Source organism: Thunnus albacares, chromosome 4 (genome assembly GCF_914725855.1).
Source record: "Thunnus albacares chromosome 4, fThuAlb1.1, whole genome shotgun sequence".
Classification (NCBI taxonomy): domain Eukaryota; kingdom Metazoa; phylum Chordata; class Actinopteri; order Scombriformes; family Scombridae; genus Thunnus; species Thunnus albacares.
Window position 1 is genome coordinate 4018948 of NC_058109.1, and position 27135 is coordinate 4046082.

Sequence of the window (27135 nt, forward strand, 5' to 3'; positions counted from 1 at the left end):
ATCCATCAACACTCACAAACACACTGATGGCAGTGAGCTACCATGCAGGCTGCTGGTCTAAACATCAGCAGTAATTTGGGGTTCAGAGTTTTGCTCAAAGACACTTTGACATGATGACAGGAGCAGCAGGGATCAAACCAGACCACATTTCAACTTTATCTTTTAAAGTCCGAGTGACTACGATGGTTGTTTATTTCAGCTGAGGATCACAGATAAAATGTCGTCGATCCGACTATAACAGTTCTCATTATTCATTGATATTTCTTAATAATATTATAATGGTCAAGCTACAAGTGACATTATAAATGTTTTAATCTCTTCTGATTACATTTTTTTTCAGCAAGTCACTTGATTTTCCACATTGACTGGACCTTTTCTTTGGTCTGAGACCCTTAAAAATCAGCAAATAAATCAGTATGATCCTTTAAATCCCTCCTATAAACTCATCATCAGAAGTTTCATCAGAAGACCTACTAGTTTGGTCCATTTAATTTGGCCCATTTTAATTCTGTTGTGCCTTTCACAGTTTTATTTCAGCTTGACAGTAAACCACTTTATGAATGAGATAAAATAAAAACAATAAAAATACAACAGAGCAAAGAATCAGGGAGGAAATGACTGAGTCTGCTCTTAGTCTGCATTTTTTGCTACAGCTGCACAGTCTGTTTCTATGTAATAGACAACTGTAACTGTCTTTTATTTTAGACTTATTTTTAATGTGTGAATTACATTTTTTTGTACCATTATATTGTTTCTTTGTTACATGTTTTAATTTATACAAATTAATGTTGCATGATGTGTTTTGCTATCTAGTACATTACTTTATATTAACTTTTAAAAAAACTGCTCCTCATATGTTTATGTTCAATTTTATTGTGTGTTTCATATGTTTGAATGAACTATTTTAGTGTGACTATGTAACATCTATTGAGGGACTGTGGATGAAAACCAGACTTTTGGCGAACTCAGCATATTTACAGCAACATTCCCTATCAAATAAACCAATAAATGAAATCAACAGAAACAACCTCAACAACTCCTGAGATGTACGAAACATATCAACAGACAGAACAGTTGAATTCAGTGGAATGCCCAAATTAAATTTTATGACGTTTTTGAACATTTAAAGGTTAGTTTACTCTAATGTCAGTGTTTGTTTGTTTTCTTTTCATTAATTATTTCAACAAAATGTTTGTGAGGTTACTATAGTATGAATTAATGAGGTTAAATGTTTGGGATTGTGGTTATGAAAAAAAAACAAGTTTGAGATCAAGCAGCTCAAACTGTTCTGTCCTCTGTTTTGGGCATTTTAGGCCTCAACTTAAAACCATCCTTTGGATAAATGAGAACTGGACAAAATGCCCAAACTGCTCCAAAAATGTCTTCACTCTTTGGTCTAAAACTCAAACTGATCCTTTCAAAAATCAAGATACAACATACAAACACACCTCAGCAGCTGACTTCAAGGCACGTGTTAAGCTGGAAAACCTCCTGTTGATTATGTGGACTGGTTTCTTAAATCACACCACCTCTGCCTGCAGGAGAGAAAACAAAATTATATGAAAGAAAATCCCAACTTTGGAAACACAAGTTCTCTAGTAAATATTCACATGAACTGTATTGTGTCCATTTAACTGATATGTTTGAATTAAAACACGTTAAGACATAATTATCTTGTTAGTAAGTGTGTTATTGTTTGTGTGTTCACTATTGTGTTATAATAAAATAAAAAAAGTATCACTTAACTGATTAACTGTCTTGAATTCAAGCTCCACATTTAAAATGTATGCACTGATTCAATAGGAAAACATGGGTGGAAGTGAATGATATTCAAAATGCTGTATAAATAAACAACTGGAAATGTATTTGCTATATTTATTATTAATCTAATCAATAATAGATGAATGTAGACTTGGTGGATTTTGTATGGGTGCCAACAGAAACATAAAAACCTTAAAAAATGTTAAAACAATAAATATGATATATTTATAAAGAATCTGTTCGTTATGATTATATTGATATAATATATTATTTAAACTTACCTTTCTTACAAGTTAGTGTGATGTAACCTTTGTTTACGAGCACAGCTACTGCAGAACAATAATACCAAGAACAACAACAACAAGAGGACCGAGAACTGCAGTAACAACCAGTCGAGTGGAGGAACCTGAAACAGATCACAAAAAGTTAATGTAAGACTCAGAATGTAACTATCTAACTAGCAGTAGGAAGGATGTTTCAATCACTGTCCTGTTGCTCCACTTTAGGCTTTTTACAGGTGACTTTTGCTACACTCCTGCCGTACCTGAGATCTGCACATGTGTGTGGAAATCTGTCCATAGTCCAGGTTTTCTACATCCTGAGCCGAGGATCACAAGTACAAGTCTATGATGGACTCTGGATTAACATCTTCACTTTATGATAGTTGTTGTCATCACTAGTATTGATAAACTTTGGTAAAACAAGATATTATCCAACCAGCTGAACATTCAGCTTAGAGGTTTATGTTTCACTGAGACATTAAGTAGCACTAGCTAGCTAACATAGACTTACACTGCTGCAGCTAAACTGCAACAACTACTGTCCAGTAATGTCAAGATTTAAATCAACAGATGCTTCTGCCTGGTGGTGAGTCGACTCTACAGCTACTGAAGCACAATGACAGCAGAGTGATACAGTCTGGTATTATGCAGCAGGGGCCTTGCAGGGGACATGAATGGATTTATATTGATTTTGGAATTAATTGTAAAAGAGTACTTTTGTTATTTGTGTATACTTTGGTTTTCTTACTGTTATATTTGCGATATTGGCATTTGTTATTGCACAATCATGGTGATTAATGATAGAATTAGGTCACGTGGATATGGGCGGCGATCTTCATAGTTGTATGTAAGTGCTGTATTCCAAAGGAGATACAGCACTAAAGACGCTACCAGAAGAGTTATTTTATGAAAACAAGAGGAAAACTTAAAGGATCCTTGCTGGTAATGTAACCCAAGCATGCTGGAGCCTGTCTATGCACCCTGGACTCAGGAAAGTGCGGACCTATCCAGTCGCCTCTCTGTTTGCTTTGCTAATTTTGTTAACTTCTGTAAACTTTTTGTGAATAATATTGGACATTATTGGACAACAATCAGGATAAAGAAATGATCAGCTCACCCCCCTGCCGACTCTGCTACCAAGCTGGTCCAGGTTTTCAAATATAAAAGTCAGATTAAACATCGAGGAAAAGGTGGAGAGGATAAACACCAGCTGTGATTTCAACCACACAGACAAGCGAGACCATCTGTATATCCATCTCTACATCGGAAACGATCAACAAAGGAAACGGTCCTGGCTACATGGATCTTCTGGGGATCCTAACTGCCCGGATGGCGGCCTTTTTTCCCTGCTGAGGTCGAGAGGAGGTTCCAGGTGCACCGGCCGGTGCTGAGGGGCTTAAGAGGAGCTTCTACCCTTGGGCCACTGGGATCCTGAATGGGATTGCTGCCCAGGACTGTCCTCTGAGGCCATTTATCGTACCACAGAGCATGCCTGTCAAAAACTGCGTCAAGTTCAAAGCAGTATTTCATCAGCAAAAACACCTGGGCTGTGATTCATGGAGTGCTTTTTGGACTACTGTTAGTACTCACTGCTGTATTGTCTGTACGTGTCTGTCTGGCCCGAGCAATCAACATTGATAGAAAACAGCTGGGACACCGAGTGATTGGGCTTGGGACAAATACTGGCTCATGGCCAGTTGACGCTCCTACAGTGAGTTTTCATCATAACTTACTGGGATATTTTGCATTCTATTCCTCTGTCCTTTGGCAGAGACGAGCCCAGGTGCCAGAGCAAATCACCGATCCAGTGGACCGGTCATCTGCCACCCCATTTCGGAGAATAGCAGGTCTCCTATTCATGCTGCTCCTTCTCTCCATAGATGTTCAGCTAAATCCTGGACCAGTGACCCCTGGAGTGCTGCAGAACTTCGATTCTGATTTGTGCCCAAATGTGTCTGGGACTCCTCTGGTGCCAGTGACGAATGAGCAGCAACTTTCTGAGCCGGGCTTCTCCCTTAACAGACTAAACTTCGTTAACAAAAGGCATGATGTCTCAATGAATAACTTTTCATTACTGGACTGTGCAGACCTTGATAGGTCCAGTGTCTCTCTCAGCAAACCTGCTGCTGACACCACTGTGTGTCGAAACCCTGCAGTGAGGAAGCAGAGGTTATTCAAAACCTTTGCAAAGGTCTTATGGGACCCGAACCTGACACCAAGGGGGCTATTTGGTGGACATTTTAACATCAGAAGCATTACTGCAAAGAGCAATCAGCTAACTCATCTTGTGTCTGACTCAAATCTGGACTTTCTCTGTTTGATTGAAACATGGTTGAAACAAACAACTACTGCAAGTGTGTTCATGGTGCCTGGATACCAATGTTTCAGAAGAGACAGACCTGATGGAAGAGGAGGAGGGGTGCTTTTTTATGAGAGACAACATCATGTGAACGTGTGGTTTATAATGTGGGTAACATGTTAAAACATGTTGGGATAAAAATAATGTTATCCTAGCAAATGTGTTTTAACGTCATAGGTATCTATAGGCCCCCTTCTGCAGATGACACTTTCTATGATCAACTCACAGAAGTCTTGAAAGAGTGCAATCACAGAGAAATTCCAACTAGAACAACCAGTACACAAACTGATCTGATATTTACTAACAAACGAAAGAAATAACAAAGTAATAATTTAACCACTGGTTTATCAGATCATAACCAAACCCTATGTGCGAGAAAACTGACTAAAAGTAGATTTAAGACCACGGCAACTAAGACAATGATCCTTCAATGCGTATCCAGAGCTAAGCAAGAATTTACCGTTGAAATTAACAGCTTGAACTGGGATGATGTCCTCTGATGATCTGAGGGGTGTACTACGAAGCGAAATTAGTGGGTTAGCGATGTATGTTGAGCATAAAGTCAGGGTTTTCAATGTCATGAAGGTGGCTCTCTTTTAACCTGGCTACATCACCATGGTAACTCATACCACAAACTTAACCTGGTCTGGAGCAGGTTATGTTCCGAGTTTCAGCTTAAATCGGCAATAAAAAGCGCCGTCCTTTCACTGACTACATGATTTGCTGCAAAGTCTGTTCAACACTGCTGGTACTGCAGATATTAGAACATGAATTAGAAAATTGATTTGTCATACATACCATTGATTTGATAAGTCATATTGTAAATTTGTAATGGTGCAAGAGGTTAGGGTTACTTGCAGGACGGGATTTTGTTACAATATATAAAATTGTATATCAAATAAAACAAACAAACAAAAAAAACTAATGAAGAAATACTTTGAACAAAAAAAAATTAATCTATTGGTATTTATCACAGAAAATATTCAATCTATAATATTAATTTGACTTTGATTTGGCCAGAACCTAAAGTGATTTCCACTTATCCTTCATTATGGGACAGAGTCAGACCTGAATGCATTTGAGTATAATGTTTAAATCTGCTGCATCAAGTTTAAAGTTTAAGAGCTTTGGATGTGGGAGGTATGGAGAGTGCAGTGAGTGGTAAAATATGTATATAAACTAATTACGTAATTAATAAATTAATGAATTTGTGCTTTAATGAATGAATTTACATAAGCAATTTTCTGCCAGCTTTCCTTTCTCGCCTTGTTTGCAGCAACAGCATTGCTTTTTGCTGTGATAATGTATCTATATTATTCGTAGTTCTCCGTTATAATGATCTGGTCCTCCTGACTGAAGTAGGCGGCACACGATCTGTCCATTTTGTGCAGAAAAAGAGTCAAATGTCACGCCAAACGCCCCCTTTTATGGGGATGCGCACAGAGCCTGAAGCAGAAAGCCTGGGTTAACAAAGAAAGTTCATAACCACCGTTGTGATAACACTTATCTCTGATCGCGAGTTTAGGGTTTGTTGAGCCAGCTCACATAAAGAAAGCCTGGGTATGTTGAACTTGCTTCTTAGTACACCCTTCTGGACTACGGCTATGATACTTTTACTCACAGAATCAACTCTGTGAGGGAAAGATTTAATGTGAGGATACAGATAAAATCTAAATATAAAAACAATTTACCGTGGTTTAATTTTTTTTTTTTTTAATTTGTAAAATGCCTGCCTATAATTTTTTTGTGTATTATTTTTATTGACATATTACACATAGCAACATATAAACCACATAGAAATCAATAGCCAAAACCCAACTTAAACCTGTACACACGCACTTACACACACACACACACACACACATCCACTGGGGAAGAGGAATACAATTAACGTAAGCAAGAAAAGTTCATCCCCGCCACGTGTTGAGGGCACAAAAGCACAAAACAACACATCATCCACAAGTGACTATCAATTACAGCCCCACAAAATTAAAAAAAAAAAAAAAAGAAAAAGAAGGGACCCAATCTACAAATACATACAAATAAGGTTAAATTGAGTCCAGATATTGCAAAAAAGGACCCCAAGATTCTTGCCATTTATGTAGACCTTTTAAATTTTTAAATTGTGGTTTCTCCATGTGAATAACCAAAGCAAATTCATGCAGCCAGTTTCTAAAGCATGGTTGAGTTGATGTCTTCCGGTCTTTGAGAATAAGTTTTTTTTGCTAATACTATGCCCATCAATAAAGCTGTTTGAATGTGTCAAGGGAGAGTCAACGAGTCCTCTGAGCATCCACAGAAAGCCAAGTCCCTGTCAGGTGAGAGGGTTCTGTGGTAGACCCCAGGAAAAAAAAGAAAAGATTCTTGACCAAAATGGATAAATTAACCAAAAGTCCCAAAATAAATGCAACAACGTACCGTCATTCAATTTACATTTATCACAAATAGTGGAAACAGAGGGGTAAAATGTATGTAACATGACCTTAGAGTAATGAAAACAGTGAATCACTTTGAACTGAATTAACCTATGTCTGCTGTTTATTGAATAACTATGAATATGGGAAAGTGCAGTCTTCCATATTTTATCAGTCAAGACAACATTGATTTCCCTCTCCCAGTTGACTGACAGTTGACAGATACAGAGTCCTTGGGGAAAAAAAACTTACAACTTTAGTTATATGTTTCTTACTCTCTGGTGAAAGAGAAAACAATTCCAAAAGAGTATGTCCTTCACAAGTGGACTCCAAATGGGGGATGTTTTCCCTCACAAAATGCCTGAGTTGCATATAACGAAAAAAATTAGAGTGAGGTAGATTGTACTTTAAGCTTAACTGAGCAAAAGATGCAAACTTGTTGTCTAAATAGAAGTCCTTTATGCTCTTAAGCCCTTTTACACACCATGTAGCAAAAGTGTTATCTAGCAATGCTGGAGTAAAGGCATGGTTATAGCAAAATGGTGTATATATCAAAATATTAGGGACTTTGTACATATGTTTGATTTGAGTAAGAATGTTCAGTGAATTTCTGACAACAAAGCTATGACTTACTGATTTAATAGCAGACATAGGATTCGTTAAAAGTATGAAGACAATGAGGCATATGGTTATATTAAGGACCTCAGCTCTAATTTTAGCCACAACAGGCCAGAATTGAGTAATTCATGATCTGGAGAACTCCATTGCCAGTATGCCAGTGCCCTAACATTAGCTGCCCAATAGTAATATTTAAATACTGGAAGACCCAAATCTCCATCCAGAGTAGGCCCAAATAAATGTTGTTTTGATAATCTATGTTTTTTATAACCCTAAATAAATTCTAAAGTAATTGTGTCTAACTTTTAAAAAAGTCAGCTGAGACCAATATAGGCAGATTTTGAAAGAGATATAAAAACTTTGGTAGAGATACCATCTTAATGGCATTTACTCTGCTAATCATAGATAAGGGTAGAGTCCTCCAGTATTCTATGCTGCGTTTTAATTTATCAATACCTTCTAACAAATTTATTTTGAGCAAAGGTTTAGGATTTTGGGGGATTTTAAGTCCTAAATATGTGATATACTCATTCACAACCTTAACGGGGCGATCCTGTAAAATTGTATTTTCTCCAATTAACATGAGTTCACTTTTAGCCCAATTTACTGTGTAACCAGAAAGTTTACTGAATGATTTAATATATTGAAAAACTTCAGGATACTCACTTCAGGATTCATTTAGGTAACAAGTAGATCATCAGCATACAGCGAAACAAGACATTCTGATGTACCAGCTGGAATACCCTTGATGTAAGAATGATTTCTTATCCCAATTGCCAAAGGTTCTAATGCTATATTAAGTAACAGAGGGGACAGTCTCCGATGTAGATTAAATGGCTCTGATGGGATATTATTTGTTATGACAGAGGATCTAGGAGAGCAATAGATAATTTCAATCCAGTCCACAAACATCTTCCCAAATCCAAACCTCCTCAAAGTTTCAAATAAATAAGGCCATTCGATAGAGTCAAAGGCTTTCTGGGTGTCCATTGTCATGACAGCAGCTTGAGTGTTTGTGTCTCCATCGTAATACAAAATATTCAACAAGCGACGCACATTAAAAAAAGAAAGCCTACCTGGAATAAAGCCCGCTTGATCAGGACAGATAATTGTTGCTATATGCTTACTTAATCTGGTGGCCAATACTTTTGTTTAAATTTTATGAAATTGAGCAAGGAAATGGGCCTATAGTTAGCAGGATCCATAGGATCTTTTCCCTTTTTCAATAATAAACATACATTTGCTTCATAAAGAGAAGGTGGAAGTGTTTTTCTTGCAACTGAGTCATTGATCATCCTTAGTAGGAAAGGTGTTAAAATCTCATGAAATGCTTGGTAGAAATCAGCTCCAAACCCATCTGGTCCAGGCCATTTGCCTGTAGGAAATGCCTTAATTGCCTCTGCTAACTCAGCAACAGAAAACATTCTTTCCAAAAAATGCTGATTCTTCACATTTAAATGTGGCAAAGGTAAAGAACTAAAAAATAAGGAAAAATCTTCCTCTGTTGCTGTGGAAGTAGAGGTATAAAGACCGGAAAAAAACTATCATTAATATCATGCTGATCTGTAAGTCTTTGTCCAGTTTTGGACTGTATTTTGTGAATAGCAGTCTTTGCCAGCTCACCTTTAAGTTGTCGTGATAATAATTTTTGAGGTTTATCACTCAATTCAAAATGTTTTTGTCTCATCTTTGGTAAAAGACTACTAATTCCCCTCCAAGAACAGAGTTATATTCATACTTTAATTTCAAAATCTTATTATAGTAAGACTGTAGTAGTGAGGTCTTATATTTGTTCAATATGAATAATTTCTTGTTCGATTTCTTTCAGTCTTTTAAATTTTGCTTTTTTCCTTGAGGTCTCAAAAGAAATAATAAATCCTCTCATAGTAACTTTAAGTGTTTCCCAGAGAGTAGAGTCTGAAAATTCTCCATTGTCATTGATCTCCAAAAATTCTCTGAGAATTTTGTTCAGGTACTCCTTGAAACCTGGTGCTGATAGTGGTAGGGGGTTGAATCTCCAATTATATTTTGGTTCGGAAAAAAAAGACTGTAGCTGCAGAGTAACACCCAACTGGGTCTTAATTTATATTCAGTGGTGATTAATAGTGTGAGTCTCTTGTAGAAATAAAATATCAGCTTTCAATTAATTCAAATGAGAATAAACCTTCCCACATTTTGTTATTTCCAAGGCCCCTGATATTCCACAAGGTTAGTATAATTTTATCATTTAGCATTGTGGACATGGAATGCCGTGGGCCCTGGTTGTTCCAAAACAATCAAACATTTAATACATGGATGATTTGCGGTAAAACAAAGTGATAACTGAGTGTCCAAACAAAACAGAAGGGAACATACTGAAACAGCGCACCTCTCCCCACAAACATCCACACTCGCACACACACCACCCCACCCACTCAGAAAAAAGAAAAATACCCCATAGTCAATGAGGAAACGCAGGACAAATGGTCAGCAGCCGAAAGTCAACCCCCCAAAAAAATTTCATTCTGGCAACGAAACTCGCTGCAACCCACAGTCACTCCGCAGTGGGAGGAAGATGAAAAAAAAAATCCGCCGTCTATGCATTTTTAACTCAGAGGGAATAGTAGGCAGATATAGGCATAACAAAGTTAATGTTCTCGAAAATCCCAGTTCAAAAGCCTACATCCAAAAACAGTTACTTTTCCAACTCTTGTTCTATGAAAGACTTGACATCTCCTGGGGAGGTAAAAACTTGATCGTTGTGATGGACATGAAGCTCAGCTGGAAAGCGCAAGGTGTATTTTACCTCCTCTCCCTGAGCGCTTGGGTCACCTCATGGAATCCTCTTCTCTGTGCCATCAGCCCCCCAGTATAATCAGGGTAAACGTATACCCAGTGGCCATTGTAGATCATCTGTTGCTGTTGACTCAACCGTAGAATCAGTTCTTTTTCCTGTAGAAGTGAATCCTGGCAATGATGCTCCGTGGTCTGTTAACATCCATAGGTTTTGGCACAGGGATGCAGTACGCTTGATCCACCATCACGGGCTTTGCAAACTTGCTCACCCCAAGTAACTTCAGTATTAATCCAACGATGAAATCTGTGGGTCTGCCTTTCTCTTAACCTTCCAGTATCCCCACTATCTTGACATTATTACAGCACAAAGGCCCCTCCAAATCATCAATCTTTGTAAAAAAGCCTTTCATTTGACTTTTTCATATATGTCAAACACAGCTCCAGCGTCTGAATATGCCACTCATGGTCAGAGCCTTGTTCCTCTACAGCAACCACTCTTTCAGTCAATGCAAGTTGATTGTTCATAAGGGTTTCGAATTTGTGATCTAGAAGGTCGAATCCCTTGATCTGATATCTTTTCCCACATAAGCATAGATTATCAGGCCCATGACCAACAGCCGTGTCAGACTGTTTGGCATGCTTTGTTTGGCGCATATCAGGCATCTTTGCTGTTTTCTAAGTTGGCATGCAAGTAATTGTCACAAAATAATTACTAAAGTGATCTAAACTATAACCACCATCAACTTCTTCAGCTAATTTGAAAATAGACGGCAAAATTAATCGCAAAATAAATACTTCCACCCAAAGCACTGAGAGACCCGACTACTCCATGTGCCTCTCACTTGCCCCTCTAAAATTTTTAGGAGATATTAAACTCAAAATACAGGGAAAGATAATTGAAGAACATCTTCTGTCTTTAATATTTTTTCTTGAGTCTGTATATGAGTTAGGAAAAAAAATTTACAAAAAGGAAACTGGATATTGTTCCTATGGATTCTACATGCCAGGTTTTCAAGCTGGTAGAGACTAATGAGTTACAAGTAAACAAAATCGTCAGCTCCTTAAAAAGCTCCAAAAGTAGAGATGCTTTCCATTTTGACACATTAGTTAAATCACACAAAGATACTTTAACTCCCGCCATTGCTCATTTAATGAACTTGTCTTTTAAACACAGCTCCTTTCCTGATGACTGGAAATGTGCCATTGTCATGCCTATTTTTATATCTGGAGACTGCCTTGAAGCCAGTAACTACAGACCAATAAGTATACTGCCAGTACTCTCAAAGGTTGCTGAGAAAGTTGTTAGTGAACAACTGACAACATTTCTTAATACTACATTGTATGCAATTTGGCTTTAGAGCATATCATTCCACTGAAACTGCTACCTTGCACTTAATAGAGCAAATTAAATCAAGATTTGACAAAAGAGGGTTAGTTTGTGCTGTATTTTTAGATCTGGGTAAAGCATTCCACACAGTCAATCATGATGTTTTAATATCGAAACTCTCTAAATTCAACTTCTCATCTCGAGCACTGGCATGGATGTCTTCATGTTTATCTAATAGGATACAATGGGTTTAAATTGGTGACACACTATCCAGTAACATGAAGCGCACAATGGGTGTTCCACAAGGGTCAGTGTTAGGTCCCCTATTATTTAGCCTATATATTAACGATCTCCCTCAACAGTGTCATGATGTAGAACTACAAATGTCATGCACATGACACTGTTGTGTACACACATGCAGAAACAGCTGAGTTAGCTGCTGCTAAGCTAACAATTGCATTGGAAAGGATCACACATTGGTTTTATCAATCATGTCTGAGTATAAATGTAAACAAGACAAAGGGTATGTTTTTCTTTAAAACCATGGTACAACCTCCTAACGCGGATATTCTCATCAAAGGTGAAACGATTGACATAGTTACTGATTTTAAATATTGTGGTGTGACATTGGATCCAAATTTGAACTTTAAGAAACATGTTAAAAATACAGTTAAAACCATAAAGAACAACTTAGCAAATTTTAGACATATTAGAAACTGTCTCTCTTTGGACACAGCCCAGATATTAATGCATGCTATGATTCTTTCGCATATGTCTTATTGCATCACATATTGGGAGCAGGCTGGAGAAACAGCCATAAAACCTCTTGAGTCCTTATACAAACAAACTCTACAAACTCTTGACAAAAAGCAAATGCATTTCCATCACTGTAGGGTTCTGGAGAAATACAATTTACTGAGCTTTGAGAATTTTAGATTATTCTCAGATTTGTGCCTTGTTTATAACATTTCTAAACTCCACTATGTGACACTGTGTACACTCACTCGGTAAGTTCTATTAGATCCTCCAGAATATCCTCTATACAAGATTGTACCATTTCATCGCACTGCATTTGGGCAGTCAGCTTTCTCTGTGAAAGCCACAACACAGTGGAATGTCCTATCTGATGATATAAGGAGCTGCAGCTCCATCAATACATTCAAAACTATTAAAATATCTGCTAAAAACTACTCAGCTCTGTAACCATTGAGTCTAAATTTCATCTCATGGTCTTCTCATGAGCACAAATTAACTTGCTTTTAATTTGACAAGCTTACATTAATAATTTCTAGTTGACATTGTGGGTGTATGTGATGTGCTATTGTGTGTAGCTTTGTATTTTATATAATGTGTCCTGTGTGTTTTTTGCTTTGTACTGTTTGTTATTGTGTTGTTATATGTTTTAATTGTGACCTGGCTAAGGGACTACAGATGAAAATTAGCTATAAGCTAACTCTGGTACAATACATCAAATGGTAATGTTTAACACTGTACATGGTCCCAATAAATACATAAATTAAGCGTTGAATGGGCCTTCGCGCCTTTGCGCATGTCGGGCCGCGGCGCAGTCGAAGGGCTTCTGTCACGGGCATGTAGATGTCTTCAGACCCGGGCTGTTTTCAGACAGTGCAAGAAGGAGATAAACATCACTTCCTTTGTCCACTATTTTGCCTGCTGCTGGGGCTGCTTTGCTGCAATTTCGTAGGGGGCGCTATTCAACCACTTTGCATCACTGACTGAATATTGTCATGTAGACGTGTTCAGGCCAGGACTCTTATCAAACATGCAAAGTTTGGGGCAGACTGGAGCATTTGCACTAAAGTTATAGCAATTTCCTCTGTCATGGCGAAACATCAAAACTCAACGCCACGCCACGGCCACACGCTTCAACAATTGCTAAATTATAGCATATTAGGCACATTACCGCCACCCTCCGCTTCGGACTGTAGACCAAATATTAAATCCTACACATCGATCCTGTCTGTCTAATAAACTCAAAAAAAACAAAAAACTGCTACTCCATCCACTTGGCAGGTTCATTAAAGTTTTAATGCTGAGCTCTGAACCTCTAGTCTTCCTGAGTTCTTCCCTCATATATTGTCATTTTTGATCATACTTAGTACAATCTATGCTTGCATGTGTAATAGTTTCCTCAGCCAAGTGGGAAAAAATATGTGCATATATCGGCAATCGCCAAAAATGATAGTCAAAAAGTAATTGTGTTAAATAACCGTGATGTCAATATTGAGCAAAAATAATTGTGATTATGCTTTTTGCCATAATCAAGCACCCCTAAAGAAAACATAAATTTTGATTTACATACACACACACACAAAGCATTTAAATATGTATGTGATAAATTGTTGTCTTTAATAAACAGTTACTTGAACATTTTTCAGTGTGCTCCTAAATTTCTGTGTGCTCCTAATTTTTTACATTTATGAACAAATGTACTCCTCGACAAAAAAGGAAGCATTGAACACTGCTATCAGGTGTGTAGAGACAATAAGTAACTGCAGCTGGACACAGAAAAATACTCATATATTTGAATGGAGAGTGTGAGCAAACCGCTAGGTGCTCGGGCCCTAAGAAAGGAAAAACTGCAGTACAGAGCTACAAATTTTAGTTTCGATTTTATTTTTCTGCAGCACTTTATCACTCTCATAGGTCATCCCCACTACTGATTTATACATAGAGGACTCATAATTATTGTAAAATAAATGATAATAACACCAAACTTCATACAAAGTTTGTATATAATGTACTATATGTATATAGACCTTTCTGCTGTATCCTTCAAAAATGAGCTGCATTTAAGAGTGACACCCATCCCCCTACTTTCTTCCCTCCCTCTCCCTCTCAGCTGGAGAGAAGGATTTCAGAGTACTCTTCTTGTGAAATATCCTCATAAATCCCATGACTTTGGCCAAATCTTACATTAAAAATCACATTTTAGTAGGAATTCTCATCGCGAATCCATTGATACAGGTTTGAAAGTGGTCTGACTTATACTTTAGACGTCAGACGCCTCAGTTTGGCACAAAGTCCATGCCCAGAGATTGCCTCCCCATTGGTTTACATTGTAAGGTGTGATGTGGCACTCCAACTTTCAGGGCTTACAAAATCTAAACCGCTCGAGTTATTACAAAGTTTTTAATAACTTTTGTTCAGCACAGTGTCATAAGTTAAAGACAGTTAAAGTTTGAAGCTGATACCATTAACGCCCTAGGAGGAGATAGCGTTTATTCAAGGTCCAAAATTGGCACAAAGTCATACTTTCATGGGTGAATTATGGACTTCCTGTTGGATTTAGGTCAGGGTTGTCAGTGTATGATTTGTAGGTCTTGATGAGACGAATAATTGAGTTTTGGTTCAACCTCTCTATGACATTCCTACGGGCCGTGGCGGCCATTTTAGTGACATAGGTGGCACTATAGAGCACATTTTGGCACTTTGAGGGATAATTTTTACATTTTTTCACCAGACCTGATGTGCCTGCCAAATTTGGTGAGTTTTTGAGCATGTTTAGGGGGTCAAATTTAGGGTTGAAGTGGCGGATTAATAAAGAAAGAAGAAAGAAAGAAAGAAAGAAAGAAAGAAAGAAAGAAAGAAAGAAAGAAAGAAACAGAACAGGTACAAGAGGGTCTTCGCCCCTTTGGGGCTCAGGCCCTAATAAAAATAAACATATACACCTGTTCACCTGCACAGCTGTGGGTAAGAGAGAAAGGGTGAGTAACTTGTGTTTTGATAGTTTGAGTGTCGCTGCACAAAACTTCTGTGGTCATCATTTCTGTCCTCAGAAACATATTTACAAAATGTAAATGTAAATCTAGGACTGTAACTACATATCATGTACAGCACATATAGTAGAAGTGTATAATTGTATATTATCACAAAGAGAATGATTAATGATGTTCATGCTCCTAAATGCATAGTTCAGACTGAACACAAAGTTCAAACATGAAAATACACATCGAGTCAGAGCTTCAGTATGAGCAGGAATCTTTCAATCAGTTTAAAACATTTCCAACTTGCTTTGATCTCATTCTCTTTGTGTTTGGTCTGAGCACACATTGAAATTTATTCAAAACGAAAAACAGACAAACAATTAAAAATGAATTGAACATTAAAATATGATTAAGAAGAACCTCACCACTGATGTTCACGTATATGTCAGCATAAATCTGACGGCTGGTTTCCGTCTGCATAGCAACACAGCGATAGTTGTCGGTCTTGTTCACAGTAGTTTCAAGGGTGATTTTGTAGCGGCCTCCTCTTTCTGACACTTCTGATTCTTTAGCATGAAGGAGTTTTCCAGCTCCATCCTGCCAGTGTAATTTAGGTTTTGAAGAGGCACCTTGAACCTCACACTGCAGCAGCACCCCATTTTTTAATGATGTGACGCTTAGCTTTGGAGGTGCACCTGTAAACACAGTATAAAGAATTTATAAAGAGCATTTTTAGGAATAGACATGTACTGTAATGCTGGGATTTTTTTTGTTCAGTCCCTCTCTGCTTATGCATAATCATATTTCGGAGGGAGGAAAAAACAGAAACAGAGCAAAATAGAAAAGCACATCATCCTTACCTACACATCTCAGCATTATTTGATAAGACATATTTCAAACAAGTTAAAAGTTTGGTAACTTATCACCACGGCAAACACTATTTCTGACAGCTTATCATCAATCCAGAAACCAAGATATTTGTAAGAGGAAACTCTTTCAATTTGTGTTCCATCAGGAGTGTTAATACATCACTGGAACATTTAGTTAGTTTTTTTAGAAAACAGCATACATTTAGTTTATCTGAGTTTAACAGTAATTTAAGATCAATTTAAGTTTGCTGTACAACACAGGAGTCAAAATAAATATTTTGAATCGCTTCAGCAGCAGAGGGCACTGTTGTGTAGAGAACAGTGTCATCTGCATACAGATGAATTGTACTGTTCCTAAGGTTTTCTCTTAATTCATTTATAAAAATTGTGAATAAAAGTGGCCCTAAAGGAGAGCCCTGTGGAACACCTTTTTTCACGTTGATAAAACTGGACTGATAGCCATCAGCTGAGACAGCTTATGATCTATTACTGAGATGCAAGCCTTGCAAACCAATTACATGACTTTTCATCAGATCCAATAAATTCAAGCGTTTCAGAAGAATTTTATGATCAATAAAAAAAGGGCAACACAATCCAGCTTATTATCTAATGCACTACCAATGTCATTCAAAACTTTCGATGTACAGCACAGAGACAGATAAAGAACTTTTCACAAAAATGGCAACGCCTCCTCTCTTAAATACACTATAGCTATCAAGAAAAATATCAGCATTTTTAACTTTGTTTGACAACCATGTTTCAAAAAACACAAAAATGTCAGGGTCAGTTTGTTGTGTCCAAACTTTAATATAGTCCAAAAAGATTTGCATGCTAAAATCAGTATTCTGACTTTCCTCCACATTTGAGCCTTGACCTCCAGAACTGCAAGTGGCATTGTTTATAAACTGAGAACATTTTAATGAGTTTTGTTTTGAACCAGATTCATGATCCTTTGATTTGCATCCTTCTGTAGCAAGCAAACAGTCTGAATTATGATCAGGTTATTAAAATTAATGCTCTTGTGATTATTCCAGCAATAGCCAGGCCAGCTATCACTCAGTAATACTGAAATATAAAACCAAGGGGAGTGTCATAAAAATGGGCTGCACCCATGACCCATGGGCAGCAGGGGGAGCTAGTGGTACAAACAGGAGGTGAAGAGGTCACTGGGGGCGAACGGGTGTAATCAGTTACCAGTGTGTAATCCAAAGCTGTTCTGGAGCAGATAGTGGTTATTCAGTGATGTGAGGCTGTAGAAACTGAATGGAAATAAATTTGTTTTCTAAGATGTAGACAATGTTTTCTATTACACTAAAGAAATGTAAATTGTGTTATAAAATATGAAATGCAGGGTCTAAACTAAAAACTTCAGGTTTGCTCATGTTTGTAAATTTAAACTCCTCCTTCAATTAATTCCTCCTAAAATCCATGAAGACTTAAGAAAATTAAAGATGAAATTTTGATAAAATATTTTATATGAACCAAATTAAGCCCTAATGACACAAGAGGTAAACCTGCACTAAATAATTCTTCATTTGACTATAAAAAGGCACTCCACTGATTTTAACTTTACTGGTCATGAGGAGGACGACTCAGCAGTTGTATGTCTTCTGGCGCTTCAAAATTTTTACAGAATTTCTATGTGAGAACTTTTCTTATTACTTTATGACAGAAAATATTGTACATATCTCAGAAAGTCATATAAATTTGAGGAAATTTGCACAAACAAATGTGCAAAAATGTGATATCCAAACTTTTCTTTTCAATAATATTGTAAAAACTGATACATTATATAAAAACTGTAATGAAATATGAAACACACAGTTTTCAAAGCATGTTCACATCTCTTGTTTCATAAATTGTGTCAGAGAGAAATTTCTGTTCGACATTCTCATGATGCTCAGATCTCATATTCAGGTTGTGGCTACAGACACTGACTAACACTCAGATTAGCTGCAATTCTTCCATTTTAGCAAATAAAACTTGATTAACTATCATACTGGACTTTAATTTTGGAAAATGTTTAAGGAGATCATGATCATTTATTTTGTTTTTCATCCTCAAGTAAACTCATGATTTCTGAATCTGAATAACCCTCTAGCTCACTTGACCAAAGCTGCTCTCTCTATCTCTCTTTTTCTCTATTTTTTAAAGTGAGTCGGGAAGCCGACAGAAAAGTCTAATTTAACTTTTAAAGTTATCAAACGAGGAGAAATGTCCTCCCTTCGTCCTAGTTACGTCTTTGTCCTCCCTCATGGCAGAGTTTACAGCTCTGATCAGTCTGACCTCCGTCACACTCCGTCACACCTGCAAGCTATGTAAAAGCACACACGGAGGCGGTTTTAGCTAGAGAGTGAATGAAGAGAGGGAGCACTGGTAGTGAGAAAGCCAGTATATCAGATCAATAAAACGTATTTTCTGATTGTTTCACAACGGTTACGTTCTAAGGCACAAACACACCCACACACACCTCCGCTTTACCCTGTGGCTATAGCAGAGACTCTCACACATCAAGCTGAAATTAAAAGAGTACACATAAATTTGGTAAATAACACAAATAAAGACAGCCTCTACTGTGTTTAGCTGTCATTTATAGTTGCCACCTCGCTGCTTCTCTGCTCTTTCTCACCGCTGCCGGGCTGAGCCCTCCACATGTAACTCATTATGTTACTGTAAGTTCCGTAAAAGCTTTGCGAGTAAAAAGCCAAGAAGAGTAATTTATCAATGTAATCCGCGCAAAAGATGGACAGACTCCAAATGACGAAAAATATTGCCGTAAAGAGTGTGATTTGCATCACAACAATATAAATGATAGAGCATAATATGAAACAATAGACATTTTTCTCTTGTCACACGATATATATCGTTATATCGCACAGCCCTAACTGTACATATATGTATTTATTTGTTGCGTGTGTGAATAATACCTATTTATGCTATTTAAAATGAGAGGAAAATTACGCTACCTAATGAACATTAATTGGTAATTTATTTACCAACAATACTTAACATAAATCACACCAGTTTCTTTAACATTCAGACATACTGAACTGGAGCAGAGCTGGTTAGAATCTGTAATGATGTTGATTCAGTTTATTATTATTATCGCTCTTCACAGTCTGACAGAAAGGAAACTACAGGAAACTAATCTTAACATGACTGACTGAAAACAGACACAGTTCAAGCAGCTGGTGGATCTACACTGAAGTTCTTGTTCTGTGTCGTCATCTCAACTTGCAATAAAGCATCAACTGTAGAAAAAAGGGGCTCAGATTTAGGAATATTATTGGGTATCAAAATGTGGTTATTTTCTGTATGTGAGGAACAGTTTTAGTGTTGAGAAATTCTCTGACATTCAGAACCAAATTTGATACGTAATTATTCAATCATCAGCTTCTGAGAATCAATAAGCATGTGTGTACAAATCAAATGAGACGTGTGATTTGCTAACCAGGAGACATGTGTTTCAAATGTGTTTCACTACTAAACATGTTGCACTTCACTTCTCAATGATCAAACTTTCTGTCCTCCAACTTTTTCTCTGAAACTCTTCACAAAAGCCATAAATATAACAATCAGCATGTAACTGTGTATCATGTATGTAACATGTAGTAGTCATGTATGATCATTAATGTACAGTCACATCCCACATTAAGAAAATTAATAATGATGCATTCAGAGTGAACAAAGTCAATATTTGACTCAATTAATTCCTGTGAATTTGACTGTTGGAGTGTTTTTGCAGTCTGGATCTTTGGTAACTGTTCAGACTGATCTCAAAATTACCACAAACTCCAGTTGTTTTTGTTATTTTACTCCAGATCCTCTCGTTGATCCTCTTATGACTATTGATTAATGAAGTAGAGTCACAGAGCTTCAGTATAAGTGTGAATTTTTCACTCAGTTTTTAACAGTTTTAACTTGTACAAATGTGTTTTCATCCCAGTTTTGACTGCTTTGAGCTTTAGGTTCAGTGTGAACACATTTAAAAATGTCTGAAAATTAATAACACATGAACAGTTCAAGTTATTTTTAAAAAAATATGACTAGGAAAAAAACTCACCTCTGATAGGAACATAGATCTCAGCATAAATCTGATGGTTGATTTCCTTCTGTGTGGCTACACAGCGGAAGTGGCCGGCTTTGGTCACAGTAGTTTGGAGGATGATGTCGTAGCGGCCTCCTCTTTCTGACACCCGTGGCTCCTCAGCAGGAACAATGTTTCCATCACTGTCCTTCCACTCTACCTCAGGTTTTGGAAAAGCACCTCGAACTTCACACCGCAGCAGCAGCCCATCCTTTGTTTCATTAAGTATCGTGACAGACGGCTTTCCAGTTGCACCTGTGAACAGAAAATGTAGAACAACAGTTTATAACAAGACAATTACAATATCACAAATGTAACACTGGTATTTTATTGTTCATCCCTTCTCTGTTTGTACATGAGTATTAGAGTATGTTTGTGATTAAAGTGTGTTTTTGGAAAGAAAAACAGAGATAAACAGGAAAGCACAGCACACCTTAATTACACCTCTGACATTGTTTGACAGGACGTGATATTTCAAACATTTTAAGTAATTTACAAACATTTTCTAACTTTTCTAACACTAGAAACACTGATATCATGACAGAAGCACAAATACAGCCGAGAAGTGGTGCTACAAGAATCATTTTAAGAAATCATATGAATGTAAATGTTTATAGTTTGTTGTGACCTTGTGTCATCAGGTCTTACTTGTGTCAGAGACAAAATATAGGCTATTTAATCATTCTGCTGAATGAAAAACTCATCATATTAGTTGAAATTGATTCTTGGCAGCCAAGAAAATCTTATGGAAGATTTCACTGGAAAGTATTTTATTTTTGCAACAAGTAAGATGAGCATTTGATATCAATAAGGGTGGACAAAATATGAGACCTCACACCATCCATCCATCAATTATCTATACTAGCCTAGGACAATAATATAATGTTAATGTATCATTAGAGATGCACTGATCTGATATATTGGATTGATATCAGCACAGATAACTTATTTAAGTATTGAGTATTATCCTCATGTGACGGATGCACATTAAATACTATAAATACTATATCTCACATACTTTATCTTAAATTATAAAAATGTAAAAACTAAATTTCTTGAACTTTCTAGAACAATAAATCTCAATTTGCACAGATCTAACAGATTCTGGTGTCCATATGTTGTCACTTATATGTGATATGTAATTCATCTCATCTAAACTTTGTGCTAACCTGAGCTTTTTATTGCAAAATAAAGTGCGATAAAAAAAAAATCAAAGACATATTCCAGGTGTTAAAGGCTAAATAAATCATACAAGGAGTAAAATGAACACATAAAACAAAAACGTTCAGACAATTATACAACTTACGTATGTTAAGAGTCTTTAAGGCTTTGGAGTTTGCAGACTGCTGCATGTTTGTGTTCATTTGTGTTTGTGTTTGTATTTTATTTCAACACCCTGATGAAGCTTCCAGCTGAGACACTTCTGACTGGTGTCAGTCATGTGATATTAAAGGCTTTTTATTATTATACTCAAGACTCAGATGCTTTGGATTTTTTCCTCATGTTAGTGAACAACATTGTGACCTTTGTCTCCAAAGAGCATCTTTGTCCAGCAAGTGATTTTTAGAAAAAACACTTTTGTTCATTACACAAAGACGCACTCCAGATGTTTCCTTCTTTTTGGTTTTAGTATGTTCTCATTGATGGAAACTGTATATGTTGAATGTTGTTTGTGAATAGGAAATTTTACTGAGATGCTAAAAAGATTTATAATTTATAATATTAAGAATATTGTTTTTGTCCTGAACAACAGACATCGTTAAAACCAACATCTTTAGTTTAGTAATAAAAATGAACAGAAATGTTGCGATGAATATATCAAGCATTTTTTTTTCAAAAAAAGGAAAAATAACAGTTAAACAGGACATTTGTGTGAGATGTAGAGACAGTGAAGTCATAATCAGGACTCACCTGGGATGTTTTCAGCTGTTCTGTCTTTTAACCTTTTAAGATGCAGAGGTTGCATGCGACCCGAGATTTACATGTAAAAATAATAAATAAATATACTATATATTTTCATTTGACTAAATATGTCAGTACATACATATTATATCTCGTTTGAAAGCTTAAATATTCGTTTTTTTAACCGATATAAGCGTCTCAATTTAGGATTTACGATGTAAAAACAGCAGCGCCACACTTTACGGCAGTTAGCAGTTAGTAATTTACCTGCTAACCTGTCTCACCGCAGTTAAAAGGCTTTTATCGGCCTAATAACAGACATTCATAAACTAACGAGGGCTCGTTTTAAACAACAAAAATCCACCGATTAAATCCAGCTCGTATAAATTCAAGCGAAAGTAAAAATAACCTGAATAAACGTGAATTATTTCCTTCGTCTAGTTTTAGTGCAGCTTGTCAAACTCCTGATCAACGACATTTTGGTCAATTTAACGGGTCGATAACAGATTTGACCAATGATGTTCAGTATCAGTGAGATCAGTAAACGCCCAGCAACAAAACTAACCAATCCGCATCTTGCTGCAAACTAAAGTGACGAACTTTCAAGACTTTTAACTCCATCAACCAATCAGAGAAGCGCATTATTACGCGAGCGCCTAGTGTGCTTGATTGACACCTGCTTTCATCCAATGGAAACTCTGCACCGTGAAAACACTCTGAGTTTGTAATTACTTAAATTACCTGCCGAACCACATATGGAAGTTAATGTAGTTGGACTTTCTGTGGTGCTGAGACACCCACATAAGAGAGAAACTGTTTTATCTGTGAGAGGAGACATGATTCAATGATAATAAATATGTAAATCTTTATCTAAATATTAACACTATATTTTTATATTCAATTTTAACATTTAGGGACATTTTTCAGCGTCATTAAATATATTTATCATAATTATTTATTAACTTTAAAGAGATTTTAGAGAGCTCTGTAGTCATCTGCTGGAGCTGCTTATCACTGCTCTTTCTGAAATATCTCAGAGTCACTTCTGTCTATCAACCTGAAATTTGGTCCAGATACTGTAGACATGTTGATGGAAATATATAGTTAATTTTAGCCTGATAGTCCTTATTATTACTGATTCACTCTATGTGAAAAATTAAGTTAGCAGAAAAAAACAAGAAAGCTTCTGTATTTTCAGTTAAATTCTTCACCAAATTACCTATATTAAGGCTACAAGTGAGACTGACAAATTACATGAAACCTTCATCAGTTTACTTTACAGTGATGCAGTGGACGTATATCAGTCCTTCACAGTCGCACAATTATAAGCAATAAAATGGATAGTTATGAAGAGACAGAAATGTACATAACTGTGAGGAGCCCTAAGAGGTTAAGATTGGATCTAGAAGGAAAAACATGATAAAATTACATTAGTATTGTTTGATATCATCAACATGTCAGACATGTAATACTGGGAAAAAACTAAACCTTATTAATGTTTTATTAGACAGGTTATTTTTACAATCTGACATTTTAAAAGGAAGAAACATTCTCAGATTTCACATGTCCTAGGTTAAACTGGCAGCACATTCACAGATGAGACTGGTTTGTCCCTAAAAGATTACAGTCAAAGAGTCAGAAAACATCTGGTGGGCTCTCCTCGCTACACTGTTGCAAGAAGATCACTAACCTGCTCTTCCAAGTAATATAACTGCCTTGATAAGGGGTTCCCTCCATCAAAGATGCTCAAAATGTGCAGCACATCATAGATTATATACTTGTCGTCACTGCCATTGAATCAGCGTCTAGCATTAGAGGCTTGTCTCAAGAATAGTCAGGAAATCTTTGAGTTATCTGGCTTCACTACAGGGTGGAGATATGGTTTATAGGTACTCTGTCTCATACAGATGATCATTAACTTCCCCTGTAAACCCAAAACTTTCCAAATCAGCTAAGAAAAAAAGCATTTTTTATAACTCACATGCAGGGCTTTCCTTAACAACTGATATTTTGGAAAATGCATTTATTTGCTCTTGGCAAAGAGTAAATGAGAACATAGAATTCACTGTCATATCTGTACTTAAAATATGAGGCTACAGTGCGCAGCCAGAGAGCTTAGCTTAATACAAAGACTGGAAACAGTGGGAAACAGCTAGCCCGGTTCTGTCACAAGATAGTAAAATCCACCAACCAGCAGCTCTAAATCTCACTGATAAACACATTATATCTGGTTTGTTTAATCTGTACAAAAACTGGAGAGTAAAAATGTCATATTCACTGTTGTGCAGGAGGTTATGTGCTGGACTGTTTCTTGGGTGCCTAGAAACTGTTCAGTGCCGAAAAAATAGTTCAGTACATGACCCATAAAATGGCAAAATGTTGTTTTGCACTTTATTTTTTGTAGAGCTTAAGAAAAAGATAGATAATAAGATAATCAGTGAGCTTCATAGCTGCTGGTAGGAAGATTTTGTTATCTTTGGACAGAACCAGGCTAGCTGTTTCCACCTGTCTCCAGTCTTTGTGCTAAGCTAAGCTAAGATAACTGGCTGCTTGCTGTAGCTTCATGTTTAACAAACAGTTATAAGAGTGGTATCAATCTTCTCTTCAAAATCTCTGCAAGAAAGAGAAAAGTTTTAGTGTGTTTGTTATACTTTTCTAAAATTGATCATCACACACAGGAATTCTGGGTAGAGGTCTGTCATATAACATCAATAGATCAAGAACAGAGCATCTTATTTGTTCTGAGATAAAATGAAACTGTTGATATGAGCAGGTAGCAGACTGACAGCTCCTCCTGTCCGATACTGAGCCCCAAATCACTCTTGATGGTTGGACCAGTATCTTACATGTTAGCCTCGTCAATGCCAGACATGTTTTTCTGACTGTTAGATGACAAATTGACTTGAAGCCGTTTGGAACACTTGAATCACTCACGTCTGTAAATGAGCAGGTGTCATTATAACTATTTCATGGAAGCACTCACCAACAACAAGCTCAATGTTGGATCGTCTTCCTGGCTGAAGATGAGGAAAATCACAGGTGTAGCTTCCACTGTCAGTCACCTTTGCTTTTCTGATAATTATGGAGGCGTTACCAAACTCCAGTTGTTCTGGAAAGTGTGAGACTCGTCCTCTGAACTGCTCATCTTGACCTGCACGATTGTTATTGTAAGTAGTGCCTGCATCATACAGGTACACCTCCTTCTGACCATCTTTCTTCCAGTCAAAGAGTTCTTGCTTAATGTTCGTAGTGCTGAGGGAACAGGGTAAAATGACATCACTGTCTTCTTTCTCCACCATTTTGATGACTGTTGGCCCAGGAAGACATAAACGTGTATTAATCAGTGTGTTCACATGCAGAGTGATCAAGTTAGAAAGAAATGCAGATAAATCATTTACATGTCACCACAGTTAGTCTGAAACACCAATGTCTGAGCAGATTATCAAGCAGTCAGATCTCTCCTCTAACATATCTATTTTTGGTCCTGTTTTAAGCTTGTACAGACATATTTTAAGCTTATAGACAATTGTATAACAAACCTGATTAGTCACATGACTGTGTCATTTGTTTTCATTTTTGGAGACTTTTTTAAACTGAGGGCTCAGTGAATGAAATGTCTTTGTAGCAGAGCAGACAGTTTTTGCCACCTGCTGTGGCTGGCCCTGTAATGTTTCTGTTGTGTAGTTATACACCAGGTGAACAACAACTTATTGAACAGTAAGTAAGTAATGGTTTTATTAACTGAGAGGCTTGTACAGAACAGTTATAGCTGTCTCACTCACTGACAGTGTATATGTACCTCCACCAGGTGGCGTAGTTTTACTGTGAACACCACATCACAGGCCCCACTTTCTTGATCACCATAATGCCACAACCCACTCTGTATCCATACTAGCTCCACTCGTCTCACAAATAGTTATATCAGAAAACTTTTTTCTTTTACTGAGTGACCGAGCACATAGATAAACATTTGATTTCAGCTAATAAAAGTGTGTTTAAGAGAGGAAACAAAGCCTTACCTAATTTAATCAAAACACTTTTTTAAAATGTGGACAGTATGTTGTTTTTTCCCTATAGGATGATATTATTAGCAAGTCTAGGTTACATGTTTAATCAGGTGCAGTCTTATCTATCAGCTGACCCACTGCTGGGAAAAGCAGCTCTTTCACATCCAGCTATCAAATCCACGACCGAATGGAGAAGTAGACACGTGCTGTATGATGCAATAAGTTCAAATTCAATGTTAAACTGATCCACTCGAACACAGCAATGTGCAATATGCCAGAAAAGTCAGTTTCTTGCTTAACAGAAATGATTGTTGCAGGTATATTTGTGGGATTGTCTGACTAAAGGCCACTTTGCTTCCTGAATACAAGCCTTTCATTGGCAGTAGAGGATGTGTGTGATGTAATATCTGTGTATAAAGAGAAGTAAACAAACCTGAAGCGATGCTTTCCAAGTGGCCTGTAACATGAACTAATCAAGTTTTCCGTAAACTGATGTGGAAAGTCCAATTTAACACCAAAACTGAACAAATAATAATATTTTGATATAATTTGTGAATTAACATTTAAACTTGTTGCTACTCTGCAAGTCTGCACATATGAAAGCTGCTCTGCAAAAACCACAAGACACAACCATCCACCCGTCTGTCTCCTGCAGTGGGTGAAGTCTGAGTGAAGGGGGGAGAGTCAGGTAACTACAGATCCCTCGTTCACAAAACTTAACGAAGAAAGGAAGTAAACCTTCTGTATTTCTGAGAGGAGGACAGGATGAGTGTATTAAATGGCACCAGTTTTCATCCTTTGACCACGAATCTCACATACAGTACAGTAGTAAAATAACTGACATACATGAATGTGTCACCTCTACTTTTCCAAACAGCATCTATTCACATGCAACCTCAGATCAACTTGACCCAGTAACATTTCTATCATGACCCTAATATTGCTGCATGTCTGCTGGATGTTTAAATAGGCAGCCATTTATCAACATGTTTGTGATAAAGTGAAAT

At 36.9% G+C, this 27135-nt stretch overlaps 2 protein-coding genes across 2 annotated transcripts in view; both read right to left on the minus strand.

Annotated features, from left to right (window-relative positions):
- LOC122981175 (hemicentin-1-like) lies at nt 1–22628 on the minus strand. Its single transcript, XM_044349792.1, has 5 exons — nt 22131–22628; nt 20196–20474; nt 15689–15958; nt 2043–2167; nt 1–1535 (listed from the first exon to the last, which is right to left on the minus strand). Exons 1-4 carry the CDS (start codon nt 22183–22185, stop codon nt 2088–2090), a joined length of 684 nt encoding a protein of 227 aa, XP_044205727.1. The 5' UTR covers nt 22186–22628; the 3' UTR covers nt 1–1535; nt 2043–2087.
- Nucleotides 1–27135, minus strand: part of LOC122981168 (hemicentin-1-like) — a 738767-nt gene that overhangs the window by 701120 nt on the left and 10512 nt on the right. The window contains exon 2 of the mRNA XM_044349769.1: nt 25105–25114. Within this exon, the coding sequence (XP_044205704.1) occupies nt 25105–25114 (10 nt within the window). The remainder of the gene's footprint in view (nt 1–25104; nt 25115–27135) is intronic.